Below are 14,968 nucleotides of genomic sequence, written 5' to 3'. Positions count from 1 at the left end.
GCTAAGTTCTGTCCAATAGAAAAAAAATGTGGTTAATTACTTGAAAATACTCATTCAATACAAATCATACCTTAGATGAGTCATCTTCAACCAAAGTAGCAAAAGTACGACACAGAAATATTTTTGAGGTCTTTATGAACTACTTTTGTGACTAAATTGTGAATCTAGGGTTGAGTCTAATGTTTGTGGAAGTCGTCTTTGTAAATCTAAGAGTAGAGCAAGTATTGTCTCCAGAATGTTGCCTCTACTTCAGACGTGTATGCTTCAAAAAAAATACTCTTGACCCAATATTTTATTTCTGTTCTGGATTATTGCCAAAAAATGTCTTCAGAATTGCACTACCAGCTGTTTAAGGCAGCAACCTTGAAATACCCTATCTTGAAATAGTGGTAACTATTATGGTAACTATTAATAGTTTATGTGGCTGCACTTCCTTCCATTAGAACTCCAGATAAGCAGTGAATTCATCCATCAACAGAGTAATTTTGTTTGCCTTTTGTCATCCTGTCTTCTATTTTTAACATTATTAAAATAGTTGAAACTAATAACTGAAATATTGGTGAGAGCATTGTTATGGTCTGCTTTAGCTTGGTTATGATGAAAAAAACTGATTTTGTTATCATTAGGTTTGCAGTGATTGTCATGGTGTGCCTGAGAAATGTTGTTCTAATGTCACTGATTTTTATCTTTGGCAATCACTTTGAATTTACCACTACAGATAGCCAGGGTGATGTGGGGCTGAGTGCAGGAGAGATTTGGGTGATGGGTTACAAAAGTCATACAATAGGCATGTTGGCCAAAGTGAGAACTTTGGTACAGATATTGGCAGCAATGCCCAGTATAGACCATGGTAAATTTTATTTTCCCTGTCTATGGGGTTCAGGGAAGACTCTTCTTTCCTGTTGATCTTTGATTTGAAACAGGGTCAGATGCAGTAACTTCACAAATGTTATTCAGCAGTTGTATTTCAATCCCATTCCTGGGATTATGCAGGCAGACATTTCAATGCAAAACCAAGGCTGTGTTGCAGTTGCGGAGCTGCAGATTTTTGCATGAGGTTTAAACTTGCCTGACTACTCAGTGCATATGAGATTCAGCAATATTAATCAAGAGCAGCAGCGAATTCTTCTGGGCCAAAGCCAATAAATGTTATTTCATTACTGTCCACAAATTGCCTTTTCTTTTTATTTCAGTTTTTTTTTTGGAATCTGGTTGTCACGAGCAAGGCCAGCAATTATTTCCAGTCCTTATTTGCCCTTGAGGAACTGTTGGTGAGCTGCTGCCTGGCAGTCCAACTCTGACAGTAGAGCTAATGAACCATTTCACAGGACGTGGGTGCCACAAGGGTCAGGTTTGGAGTCACATAGGCCAGGCTGTTTAAGGACAGAGGATTTTCTCCCTGAAGGATATTGATAATCCAGCAAGTTTTTTACAGTCTGATAGTTTCTGCAATCATTGTTACTAGGCTAGTTGTTTTATTTTACAAATTCTAGATTATTAATTAAATGTAAGCAGGACGGTTACCATGGTGGAATATGAATTGGGTGTCTAGATGGTTAGTCCAAGCCTCTGTATTATTAGTGGGTAATTGCCTGCTGGGTTATAACACAGTCCATGTCAACAATACTTCATTGCCTCAGGAGCACTGTGGGATATTCTGAGGTCAAGACAGGCATACTGTGAATTCAAATTTGTTCATTTATTCTTGTCCCCACTGCACAACAAAATTGACTGCCTGTTTGTTTGGTAACCTCTTTGATGAGCTGTCTTGTACTAAAATGTGTCAATGATTTTAAAGAGGGATAATAAGCCTGAATATCGTTTAGCTTATTTACTCCTTCAAAGCAGAAATATCATTCAGTTTATCTGCTTCAAAGTATTTGGAGCAGGTTGAGTGCTTGAATGGGAACCAATTACATCTCCTTGCCACTTTCGGTTTAAAGGCTAAAAGCACTTTGTCTCAACAGTATACAGCCAATAAAATCGGTTTTGTGGATTCTTCATTCTGTGCACCTTCTCCAGTTAAATCTGTTTTTTCCCGATCCCAAAGATGTGTCTACTAGAATTAATCTACGGTAGGGCATGATATTGATCATCCTGGATTTCTAAATAGCGGGTTATGTCTGTCCAATTCCCTGTCCTTTCTTAGTGTGAAGTGGTATCTGGTCACTGTAGATCCTTCACTTCAGGTTTCCTGAACAGTGTCAAGCGCTTAATTAGCTGTACTTGGGGATGTGAAAGTCAATACAAATCCATGTGGTTTATTAGAGAGAGTCCAGAGGAGGTTCACAAGGATGATTCTGGGATTGAAGGGGTTAACATATGAGGAGCATTTGGCAGCTTTGGCTCTGTACTCACTGGAGTTTAGAAGAATGTGGGAGGATCTCCTTGAAACCTACTGATTGTTGAAAGGATTAGATAAGGTGGATGTGGAGAGGATGTTTCCTATGGTGGGAGTATCCAGAACTAGAGGGCACAGCCTCAAAACTGAGGGGCAACCCTTTCGAACAGAGGTAAGGAGGAATTTTTTTAGCCAGAGAACAGTGAATCTGTGGAATGCTCTGCCACAGCCTGCAGTGTAGGCCAAGTCCATGGGTATATTTAAGGCAGAAATTGATAGCTTCCTAATTAGCCGGGCATCAAAGGATATGGCAAGAAAGCAGGTGTATGGGGCTGAGTGGGATCTGGGATCAGCCATGATGGAATGGCAGAGCAGACTCGATGGGCTGAATGGCCTAATTCTGCTCCTGTGTCTTAAGGTCTTATTATGTCATCAAGTGAGAAAGTGCTGTTGGAACCTTGCAGATAGTTAAGTTTCTGATTTCGTAGTTGTCTTTCATCCAGGAAATGGAAATTCAGTGACGCCTTTAGTTTAAAGGAAATTAGAAATGGTGTAATAGCCCACCTGCTGGTCAACAGCAAGATGGTTTATTGATTGATTTGAAATGGATGTTAAAACAAGTAGTCAATATTTTGAATAATTTACACTGTTGCAATACAACAGTTACTCTGGATAGTTACTTTAAATTGTATTGATTGAATATCAATTCAGCTTTTGAATCAATGATAATATTAGATTACTGTATCTAACTAATTGCTTTTGTGCTTCAGATTTTCCAGATTCAAGTAATAAACAGAACCAAACAATACGGGAGCTTTTGGAAGCCATCTATCCTCGAGCAGACAATCAAGAATTCATCATTAAACTGGAACCCATAGAAACGAATAAAAATGCCGTGTACCAGCATGTAACCAGGGTCGATGACCCAGCCTCTACCGTCGAGATGTACAGTACTCAAAGTCCAAGTCCCGTGCTGGTGCAAGAGCCGGAGGTGGAGCAGGTGGTGCCAGTGGAAGATGTGGGCCTTGTACCTTCGGTTCCCGCAGAGGTCGTCAAGAAAAAAGGGGCAGCCCAGCAACTGGAAGAAAGTCCCGGATCCCTGGACGTGAAGGCGGAGGCCTCCGACACGTCCAGTCTCCCGCCCCACTTGATCTGCTGCCTCTGCGGGAAGACGTTCAATTCCCGGCGCAGCGTGCGGAGGCACATCAGGAAGGTGCACAAGAAGAAGATGGAGGAGCTGAAGAAGTACATTGGAACGAAGAACAGCTGGGGCAGCCAGACGCTGTCCACTGCCCAAGGCTGGTCGAGGGCCCTCGGCATAGCCGCGCCCAATACGAACTGCCCGGTTTGCAACAAGTTCTTTGCTTCGAAGGCTAACGTGCGCAGGCACTTCGACGAGGTGCACAGAGGCCTGCGGAGGGATTCCATCACCCCCGATGTGGCCACCAAGCCTGGGCAGCCACTGAGCCTGGAGGATCCACCCGCCGAGCCACTGGTAGCCTCCACGTCCCGCAAGCGCAAGTCCAGCTCCAAAGCCGAGTACAGCCTGACGGCATGCAAGTGCTTGCTGTGCAAGAGGAAGTACAGCTCGCAGGTCATGCTGAAGCGTCACATGCTGACCGTGCACAAGATCCACCTGGGCGAGGGCCCGGCCAGAGCACCCGAGCAGCCGGTGGCAGCGCCGCGTGCGGCGGAGGCAGCCGCGGCCCATGCAGAGAGCGCAGGCCTCGCGGATGCCCCGCCTCCCGTCGCCAAGCCCTGGCCTCAAGCTGAGCCCAAGAGCACAGGCCAACCGGCCGAGAGAAACGGCGTCCCGGCCGCGAAGCACAAGGTGAAGCAGGAGAACGAGAGCCCAAAGGGCTCGAGCCTGGGTGTGGCAGCTGGCCAGGCCAAGCCCAAGAAGCCCAAGCTTTCCATGGGCTTTGACTTCAAGCAGTTGTACTGTAAGCTGTGCAAGCGGCAGTTCACCTCCAAGCAGAACCTGACGAAGCACATCAAGATGCACACGGATGGCAATAACATCTACGTTAAGTTCTACAAGTGCCCCCTGTGCGTCTACGAGACCCGCCGCAAGAGGGACGTGGTCAGGCACGTCACTGTGGTGCACAAGAAGTCGACCCGTTACCTGGGCAAAATCATTGCCAATCTGGAGAGCCGGGCAGTGAAGAAGCCGATAGAGTTCGTCCTGAACCGAGTGCCAAAGAGAGGTCCCCAGAGGGACGAGACCAGGCTCACCATCAAGAACGAGAGTGCCTCCAGCTCTCCCGTCTCATGTGTGGCCTCTGGCAGGAGAACTGAGGGAGCAGAGTCTGGCACGGAGGTAAAGCTCACCAAACACTTCTCCCTTCACAAGTGCACTAACTGTGGAAAAGCATTTGCCAAAAAGACCTACCTGGAGCATCACAAAAAGACGCACAAAAACTCCACAGTGACGTCTGGTGAAAATAAAACCATTGGTCGCAGCACTCGATCCAAGGCCCTCCTGTCTGGTAAGGGAACTGTGGTTATCATTCGTTCTGCCATTTAAGAACTAAGTTTGTTTCATGACCTTCCTCTTCAACGTCCAATCACTCCTGTCGTCTGTGTGCTAACATTTTAAACTCTTTAATTGACGCAACTAAATCTAATCCACCTGTGGAACCCACAGAATTAGAGGGATGGATGCTTTGTGCCCTTCTTCCAGCAAGTAAGGTGAAGCTGCCTTCTTTTGTTTAACACTAGGTGCAGAATAGGGCCAAATAAGACCATTGCACTGAGCACTTGTGTGTACACAGTCCTGATGCAGGACCTTTTGACTGAAGATCATGCCTTGTGTGGGAGTGCAAGTTGAGAACAGTTTTCATAATGGCATACCTTCATTTCCACCAAGATAGGTTTTTCCAATGTTGTGTACCAAATGGGGATTTGGGGAAAAGAAAGACAAGTCTGGTATCAAATTCAGCTGTTTGTTCATCCTTGTGGACAGCAATCTGGAGGATAGGGTACAGTATCATGGTAGTTCAGTTACTTGAATAGGAACCGTAAATCTGGACTGTTGATAAAGCATCTGCATACTATTCCCACTCTAGGACCCAGAGGGTTTATATTCAGGTAATTAAATAAATCTGGAATTACAATTAGTTTGGAGACCAGTAGCTATCAAATTGAAGGATTGTCGTAAAAGTACGTCCCTCCCCCCCCCCATTGTTTTGGGTCTCCCCCTCCCCCTCCCACTTTCAAATCTCTTACTATCTCTTTTTTTCCGTTAGTCCTGACGAAGGGCCTCGACCCAAAACGTCGACTGTGCTCCTTCCTATAAATGCTGCCTGGCCTGCTGCGTTCCACCAGCATTTTGTGTGTGTTGCTTGAATTTCCAGCATCTGCAGATTTCCTCGTGCTGGCTATCCAATGCCTTTTAAAGTAGCTGACCTGCCTAACTGTGGGACTTCCTTTGTGACTCTAGATTTGCCTTAACTATTAATGGCTCTTCAGTTCAGAGACAACTAAGGATGACCATTAAATAATGTGTTCAGGTATATCCACACCCTGTAAATAAATGAAAAGAAAATGAAGAATTTTATTTCAAAATTGAAGATTAGCATTGGTACTCAGTGAGTTATGATGTTCTGGATAACACTGCATGAAAGAATAATAGAAGCAGATTTAGTAATTTATGCAAATGACATAAAAAATGTATATGAAAAAATTAAAATGACTAGGCGACAGGAAAGAGCAAGGGCATGAAACTAATTGAATAGCTCTAGTAAATGGTCATAATGGAATGGATAATTTCTTTCAGAGCTCTGATTTGATGTGAGATGAGGATAGTAAGGATGCAGAAAATTAATCCACACTTGGTTTGCAGTTCTAGGGATTTGGTTTGGCTCTTGTATCTTGGCAGGTATTCATTACTGATAAAATAAAATGCAACAGCCATAAAACTAATCACTCCTGTACTGATCTGAAACTGTTATAGTTTTAGTGGGACTCGATCACCTACTTCCAGGAAAGATGTAAATAAGGCTGAAAAAGTACAGAGAAATTACTGGGTCTGGAAGACCTGAGTTATAAGGAAAGATTGAATAGGTTGCTTTATTCCTTGGAATGTAGAAGATTGACAAGAGATTTGGTAGAGGTGTACCAAATCATGAGGGATATAGATAGGATAAATGCAAACAGGCTTTTTACGTTGAGGTTGTGTGGGACTCCAACCAGAGGTCATGGGTTAAGGGTGAAAGGTGAAAAATTTAAGGGGACCGTGAGGGGGAACTTATTCTCTCAGAGGGTCGTGAGAGTGTGGAATGAGCTGCCAGCCCAAGTGGTACATGGAAGCTCAATTTCATCGTTTAAGAGAAACATGGATGGTAGGAGATTGGAAGGCTATGGTCCCAGTGCAGGTCAATGGGAGTAGGCAGTTTAAATGCTTTGTCATGGACTAGATCAAGTCAAGTCAAGCCACTTTTTATTGTCATTTCAACCATAACTGCTGGTACAGAACAGAATAAAAATGAGACATTGTTTTCCAGGACCATGGTGCTATATGAAAGAATACAAAAACTACACTGAACTGCGTAACAAAGAACACAAAAACTACACGAGACTACAGACCTACCCAGGACTGCATAAGGTGCACAAAACAGTGCAGGCATTACAATAAATAGTAAACAAGACAATAGGCACAGAAGAGGGCAGTAGGTTGGTGTCAGTCCAGGCTCTGGATATGGAGGAGTCTGATGACTTGGGGGAAGAAACTGTTACATAGTCTGGTCGTGAGAGCCCGAATGCTTCGGTGCCTTTTTTTTCAGATGGCCAAAGGACCTGTTTCTGTGCTGTACATTTCTATGACTCTATGATCTTCCAGTTCTACCACCAGTAAAAGCTGCTGAGCAGTGTGAAACCCGAAACTACAGGAATGATTTCATTCCATACAGATGACGTTCTTGAATAGTTGTAAGAAATGGAGCCTCTTCGGTTTTGACCATCTTCCCCCTAATTTAACTAGACTTGTAGATGAATTAGAAGTCATCCCGTAGTCCTCTACAATATAGAAACAGGCCATTCAGCCCATTAATTCCATCTCCCTGCACTTGGCCCAGACCTTTCTGTGCTTAAGCAATTCATACGTGCTTGGCTGGAGACTTCTTATATACTAACATCAAGCCCACTTCAACCACTTCCTGCCAATCTGCGACTTGCTAATCATATCTCCTATAATCCATATCTAAAATATGTACCCAGATTACAAACGCCGGGTGTCCTGGCACCAATCTCTGAGGCATCTAGTCACTCTCACATTGCTGAGCCAATTTCGAATTAATTTTGTACTGAATCCCACGGGCCCTATATTTTTGGATCAAGATTCCTTATGGGACTGTCAGTGGGCTTACTGAAGTCCATGTAAACCGCATCTACCAGTCTGCCTTTATTTATACACTTGGTTAAGCCTGCAAAGATAGTGGGTACAGCTCAGTTCATCACCAGTAAAGCCCTCCCCACCATTAAGCATATCTACAAGGAGTGCTGTCGCAGGACCCATCACCAAAGACCTCTAGCATGCAGGCTATGCTGTCTTCTTCAGGACCCACATCTCCCGGTTCAGGAACTCTTTACCCCCTCAGGCAGCAGACTCTGAACCAGAGTGGATAACTTCACTCATCTTCACTTACCCCAATACTGAACTGTTCCCACAGTCTATGGGCTTGCTTCCAAGGACTCTTCATTTCAGGTTCTCGATATTTATTGCTTATTTATTTATTCTTTTTGTATTTACACAGTCTGTTGTCTTTTGCACATTGATTGTTTGTCCATCTTGTTCTATGCAGTTTTTCATTGATTTTAATGTTCCTATTTACTGTGAATGCCCACAAGAAAATGAATCTGATGGTATTATATGGTGACATATATAGTACATACTTTGATAATATATTTACATTGAACTTTGAAAAAGTCCAGTCGGATTGGATAGATAGCATCAGCCTGTGAAAAAGCCATGTTGCCTGTCTGATAAGGTCATCTTGTTCCAAGTGGTCATTAAATCCTGTCCTTCAACATATTCTCTAATAACTTCCCTCCTGCTAATGTTAGGCTTATGGGTTTATAATTACCTGGTTTTTCCCTTGTTGCCCTTTTTGGAAAGGAAGACCACATTTGCTGTCCTTGAGTCAACTATAACCCGATATGTGGTCGGCAAGGATTTAAACATCTCAGTTAAATCCACAGTGTTCTCTTCCCTTGCCTCCCATTATGGCCTGGGAGGGATCCTGTGTAGTCCTTGAGATTTTTCCACCTTTAAGCCTTCTAAAGTGTCAACTACTTCCTTGAGACTCGCACTTGAGTTTCATCTTCTCCTTCCCTGAATTCTCCAGCTACAAAGATGGCGAATACAGGTTCATTTATGACCACTCCTGTACCTTTTTGGTTCCATACACAGATTGCTCCTGTTGTTCCTATTGGACCCTACTCCTCCCTCGTAATTCTTTCATCCTTAATATACATACAGATTACCTTCAACTTGACCTTAATCCTGTCTGTCAGTGAACCCTGCCCCCTTCGCCTCCCTAAAATTCTTAAGCACCTCTCTAAATCGCCTGTTCTGAAGGATTTTGCCCATCTTTAATTTCCTACACCTGCCACATGTTTCCTATTCTCTTTATCTAACCCTCAATAACCTTCGACATACAGCCCTGGTTCCCTGAACCTTTTCTCCCCTGGGATCTCAGCCCTAAACTCTTCTGACTGCTTCCCAGTGTAACTTGCCTGCAAGTAGATGTCCCAGTCAACCTCAGCCAGGCCCTGTCTTACAAAATTGTGAAATTCACCCACTCCTCCCAATTTAAGACAATTTTCCCCTAATCCTAGTCAATTTGACAATGTGCTGTGAAATTTGGTAGCTGTACCCAAGAATAGGTTTTTACTGTTGCTCTTTCTTCAAACGTTTGCATCTAAATCAGCTCAGGTCAGACCAGTGGGGGAGTTGGAGCTTCTGTGTATTCAGCAAAAAATCCAATAAGCCTTTCCAGGTCAGACAGCAAGTAAACATTTAAAAGATTTTGAATCGTAGAAATTCAGAACATAGGAGAGGGAGTTTAGTGAGAGAGCTTTCAACAAAGGAGCAGTAATGTATTTCAGAGTCGTGGTAAAGGTGATACCACTCATATGAAGCAAAAGAAAAAGATTGTAAAGCAGCTGTTAGAAAATGATTGTTTCAACTTTAAATGTGGCATCTGCCTATGAGATGAAGAAGCCATAACTTTTAATTTTTTTTTTAAATTTGAAGAGATATTATTACAATGGATAGGCTAATTCTTGTTTAGTGTGGGTGCTTGAAGTATAAATACTAGAAGGGTTAAGCAAGCTATTATTGAGTAATTTCTCCACCAATTGCAGCAGTCGTCACACCACGTGTCTTTGTAACTCCTCTTTCTCTGCAGATGCTTCCAGATGATGTGCCAATAATTCAACTTCGCGGGATCCCTGTAGTTTGAAGATTAAATTTGTTGCTCGAGCCCCTGGGAGTCAGTTTGAATAAATATTAGGTTGCAAAAGAAGAAGAAGCCGGACTATCGTCTACCCGAAACTTGGAGCAATTCTGAAAAATGACAAGTGAAAGGAGATGACAATGGTGTTGAAATTACTCTTTTTACAGGTGGTACAAAATTCCATGCTATGCAGCAAAGCTAACAGAAATATTTAGTACTGCACTGGCTTTGAATACCAAATACCTTTCCAACATCTGAGCAGAAATAGATTTTCACTCTAGTATGTAAATCATAAAAAAACTGTGCAGAAATTACTTAAATGTTATTAAAAATCACAACACGGTACACGTCTACTACCAGGATGTTGTACGTTTTATATGAGCCGCTGGAAAAATCTTTTAAGTCAAAAGAATGTTAGTGTGACCAGGAAGGATTAGTCTATAAGGCAGTTCACACCGTGTTCTGCAAAACCATACTGTACCCAAACCATCTTGTTCCTTTAAGAGTGAAAATGCTCATTGCTGTTCATTCTTGCAGCCAGTAGGAAATTACTTTTTTTTCCTCTTTGTATAAATAAATTATGCATGTGAGGGTTGCATCTAAAACTTTGCATATTTATAAAGGGATGCTAAGATGTTTAACTGCTCCCAGTCTATAGCAGATACCAGAAACTGTAAAAGATTTATACCTTCGTCATTAACCTTGTATAATGTTTGTCTTTTAACACCGATGTTTTGATGGGCACACATAAAAATGAAATTAGATTTTTTTTTTAAACACCCAAGACTTTCTGTATGCATTTAAATTGAGAAGTCAATTCAGGTGCACTAAGCTGTTTGCAATTAAATGTCAACTTTATTCAGATCAAGTAGAATTTAATTTGGGGACATCCTCAGAAGATGAAAAAAGGATGTTCATTTATGAAAGAAATCAAGCAAAATCTGAAAACATTGCACCACCATTTGCTCCCCTTGAGTAAATAAATCTGTTAACCTTCACTGCTGCAAATTGTATGTATTTAGCTACATTGGTCAATTAATTGTTTTCAAATTGCCCAGTTGTATTTGGTTTTAAAATGACATTGACAAAAATAACCAACAAAACCATTGCTTGCTGATACTGAGCCTTGTAACATAGTAACTAACAATTTTTGGCAAGGCTAGCAATTGGTTTCTTCTGAATTCAGCCCATTTGTTTCCTGGCAATTCTTGTTTTCAGGTTGATCAGTTTGACTGATGGGAACAGAAGCTTTTGTTGTCAATGTGCTTTCAATGCAATTTGACAAGACAGCTGTCTGGTTTCTGTGATTCAAAGGAAATATGCTAAAGTATTAGACACAATGAACTCTGCAGAGTGTGACAGAAGCTTGTGTAAATATCTTAACTGTTTTATTTCTGGAGATCCTGAGTTTATTAATTTCTGGAAAAATGTTGGATCTTGCAAGCAACTGTAAGACCTAACATCAAGAGAATTGTTACGGGAATGGTCTGATACACTGTGAGGGAATTACTTTTTGCATTTTCATTAATGAGTAAATTGAAATGCTGTTCTTAGACTTTTGAAATAAAATGGGCTGAATTGTCCCGGGAGGCTGCTTAAAAATCAATTGCACAGGTGTGATGTGAAAGAGTTCTGCCTTCCTATTAATACAGCTATATAATATGACTACTTGTGAAGTCAGTCAATATGATTTTAATCAGCTTTCCAAGACAATGTCTAGTGTAAAGTTTCCAGGTGCTGCTTTCTTTTTAAACACAATTTTAAATATTATTAGAACTACTTTGATGAATTTAAGTTCCCCAGATGGAGTAATACATAGTCAACACTAACTTGGATCTGCCTATGGAGACACCATTTGCCAATCTTCGCTCCTGAACTTAAAAATGGGGTGGGATCCAATGTATCAATAGGACAGAAACTAAGTGCTTATGACGTTGAAGATATAGTGTCCATATCGGTCAGAAACATTAGTCCATGGCCTCATTGTGAGGAGTATGCTCCTCAGACCAAACGTATGCATCCATTCATTTGACTGTAGAAGAAATATCGATTTGCCTTTTTGACCGAAGTACGGTATTTCTTTTGAAGTATGATTTGCAAGGTCTGTTAACGCTGTGTTATATTTTGCCAGTTAATATTGTGCACAGGGCCGAAGATTTTGTATTGAGGCTTAGATTTATTTTTACATGTTTAGTAATTCTGTAGACCGACTTGCGGTAGTGACAACATAGACAATTTCCGAATTGAAGCACAAAAGCACTTGCACCACCTAAATATAGTGGATGATAAGCATGGAGGATCTGACAGTAGAAATCCTCAACTCAGCCGTCGTACACGGACACTAGCCAAGCAGCAATTTAAATAATGTGCACTAATTTGGTAACTCAGCAAAACAGTGTATAAAGAAGGCAGATTGCATTCACCTATGTTGTATGTTACAAAGAACGCACTAAACTGGTTCCTGTAAAAGGAAATTTGCTGAAAGTTAAGGAATAAATTTAATAAATTTATCCCTTTGTAGTTATAGATAGGTAAATGGCAGTAATCATTTGCTGGTTCTGTGAATATTAATAACTTTACCATACACCTTAATGACTAATCATTCTTCACCTATCAATTTAAACATCCTATCTAGCACAACGCCACATGCATGTAGGCAGGACCTAACCATTTGATCAGGGAAGGAGTTCTGCCACCCTGACCAGCCTGTGTCTGACTGTCACTGTTCTGGAGTCTGATGGTTCATTCTTCACTGTCTCTCGTGGCTTTGCAAACCTCTCACTTCAGGGGAGAGCTGCAATGAGCAATTAACATTGGCGTTGCCAGTGATACCCATTATCTGTGGATGAATAATAAAAAGCTTATCAAACACATATAATTTGGGAAAAAAATTGATAGGTTAAGACTATCATTTATAGATAATTTCAGTACACTTTCATAAACAGGAGTAAAAACTGCATTGCCCTGTTTTTTGTTTTGAGCATTTTATTTCTTTGGGATCATCTCTTTTACTTCTGATTTTGCTGAGTTATATTGGCTACTGATAAAACTTGTTTTGGATGCCTAATAGAGGTGGATACAGAGGGAAGGTTACCATTGTGTCTTGATTAGTGCTCAGTCACTTAATCCCATCTGAGGCATGTTACTAAGAAGGTCTAGTTAGCCTCAGCACTTTGTTTTGTGGGGTGGATAAGTTGGACATATCCCTTTCCAAATTGTGAACACTGGGTTGAGAATAAGATCAGAGTTGGCTGTATGAGTTCAACACACTCTGAGCACATTACTACTTTGTCTCAGGTCCCTTGCGAATAATGGTTGTAAGAGGGAGGCAGTGCACATTACTTCCTCCAGCAAGGGTAAATAGGTGTTTTGGGAAATGTGGACTGAAAATGAAAACAAAAAGGAATTGAAGAACAAAAGGTATGTTATAATTTTTTTCAATGTTCCTTCTCTTTCCAAAAGTTAGGAAAATAATATTCAAGTAATTCGTTCTGTCAGAAGAACCACCCATTTAATACATCCTTTTCTGTCATACCGCTGAAGTTCCAATTGAAGGTTATTTCTGCTGTTGTTACAATAAAGGTTGCACAGGTGATGTATGAGTAACCCTGTAAGCTAGTATCTAGAGTGCCAAAGTATTACTTACTCATGCCTGCAGAGAATAGAGACAACATTTAGTGAAGAAGCAATTAGTAAACTGCTTTAACTTTTTTTTTCCAAGGCTAAAGAATCAATGTCATGTCTGCTTCAAGGCACAATTGGTATCAGTTTATTCAAGAGCTTATGTTAAGTTCTTTGCTTTCAAGGGCAATAACTCAGTCTGTTGAAGCAAGATGAGGTTGTTAAAGAGCGCTGTTGCTTGGGTTGTTTGAACAGCTAATCTTTGCTTCAGTACAGTTCTATAGAAGGATGCTTCCTCATTTTTTTTTGCCATCGCAGTGGGAAAGGATAAATGGCAGAATCAAATTGTGTTGATCCGGAAGGTGTTGGGGTGGAATTGTTTCTTCAAAAAAGTGGGAGTAAGAAAATCATTTCACAAAAGTCTGAAGTATTATCTTTGATTGAGAAGGGACATTTAATCGTATTGTGTGCAATTGTCTTTTTTTGTTCCTTTAGAAAATCATAAGCCTTTTTCCATATGTCTCTATGTGTATGTATATATACATGAAGGAATGTGTTTTTGTTGTTGTTCTGGATGCTATTTGCTGCTTTAGGTAAACTGAATGTAGACAAGGCTTTTGTTTCTAGAGTGAAATGTAGGAACAAAAGTATACTGAAGAAACTGCATGGTTGCAGTAACTAGAATAGTTGTATATGAGTCACTAAGAAAAATCAAATGTCATCCCTGATTGAATCAATGAACAATCTTATTCTGTGATAACAGCTTTAACATTTCATTCTGAAAGTTGTTCAGAATAAGAAAATTGCCTAAAAATTCCACTGGGTGGCAGTGACTAGCAATAGATTATTGTATTGGAACCTCATTATAACAATAAATAAAGTCATTCAAACTGGAATTTAATGAAGTGTTCATCTTTATTGCAGATATTGTAGTGAATTTTAAATGTTTCAAAAGTATATTAGATTCAGAAGGCTAAGCTGAAAATGCTTACAAACTCATAATGTACTGAACTTTCATATGTATCTATTCTTTGTGGTGTGATGCTGCTTCTCAATGCCTCTGTTCTTAGTTTGCTGCCTTTCTTTCCGTTGTTTATGAAAGTGAGGAGAAATAGTTGTAATAATAAAACAAAAGTAAGTGTAACTACATGTCCTTTCAAGTAAAGTCATGGTTGATTGATGTTGGACCAGAAAACTTTAGTGTAAGGCCGTCACTGACTTCCAACCACTCTGAGAATCTTTTCTGAGCTTTGACACAGCTTTTGCTGCTGAAACTGCAATCCAAAGGTCTGAACGAATAACTTGAAGTATATTAGATTAGATTATCAGAATACTCAGTCTTCTTTTATTGTCATTTAGAAATGGATACATGCATTAAGAAATGATACTATGTTTCTCCGGAGTGATACCACAGAAAACAGGACAGACCAAATACTAACACTGACAGAACCACATAATTATAACATATAGTTACAGCAGTGCAAAGCAATACCATAATTTGATGAAGAACAGACCATGGGCACAGTTAAAAAAAAAGTATCAAAGTCCC

At 40.7% G+C, this 14,968-nt stretch overlaps 1 protein-coding gene across 4 annotated transcripts in view; it reads left to right on the top strand.

The window, feature by feature from the left end:
• znf800a (zinc finger protein 800a) overlaps nt 1-14,309 on the top strand; it is a 136,737-nt gene extending 122,428 nt beyond the window's left edge. For all 4 annotated transcript variants that reach the window (XM_063058172.1, XM_063058171.1, XM_063058173.1 and 1 more), the window contains 2 exons: nt 3,112-4,830; nt 9,751-14,309. In XM_063058172.1, coding sequence (XP_062914242.1) covers nt 3,112-4,830; nt 9,751-9,764 — 1,733 coding nt within the window. In that variant the 3' untranslated portion in view covers nt 9,765-14,309. The remainder of the gene's footprint in view (nt 1-3,111; nt 4,831-9,750) is intronic.
• Nucleotides 14,310-14,968: the final 659 nt, after the last annotated feature.

Source organism: Mobula hypostoma, chromosome 9, assembly GCF_963921235.1.
Source record: "Mobula hypostoma chromosome 9, sMobHyp1.1, whole genome shotgun sequence".
Classification (NCBI taxonomy): Eukaryota; Metazoa; Chordata; class Chondrichthyes; order Myliobatiformes; family Myliobatidae; genus Mobula; species Mobula hypostoma.
The sequence above is the reverse complement of the archived record's forward strand: the minus strand, read 5'-3'. Positions and strand labels throughout refer to the sequence as shown.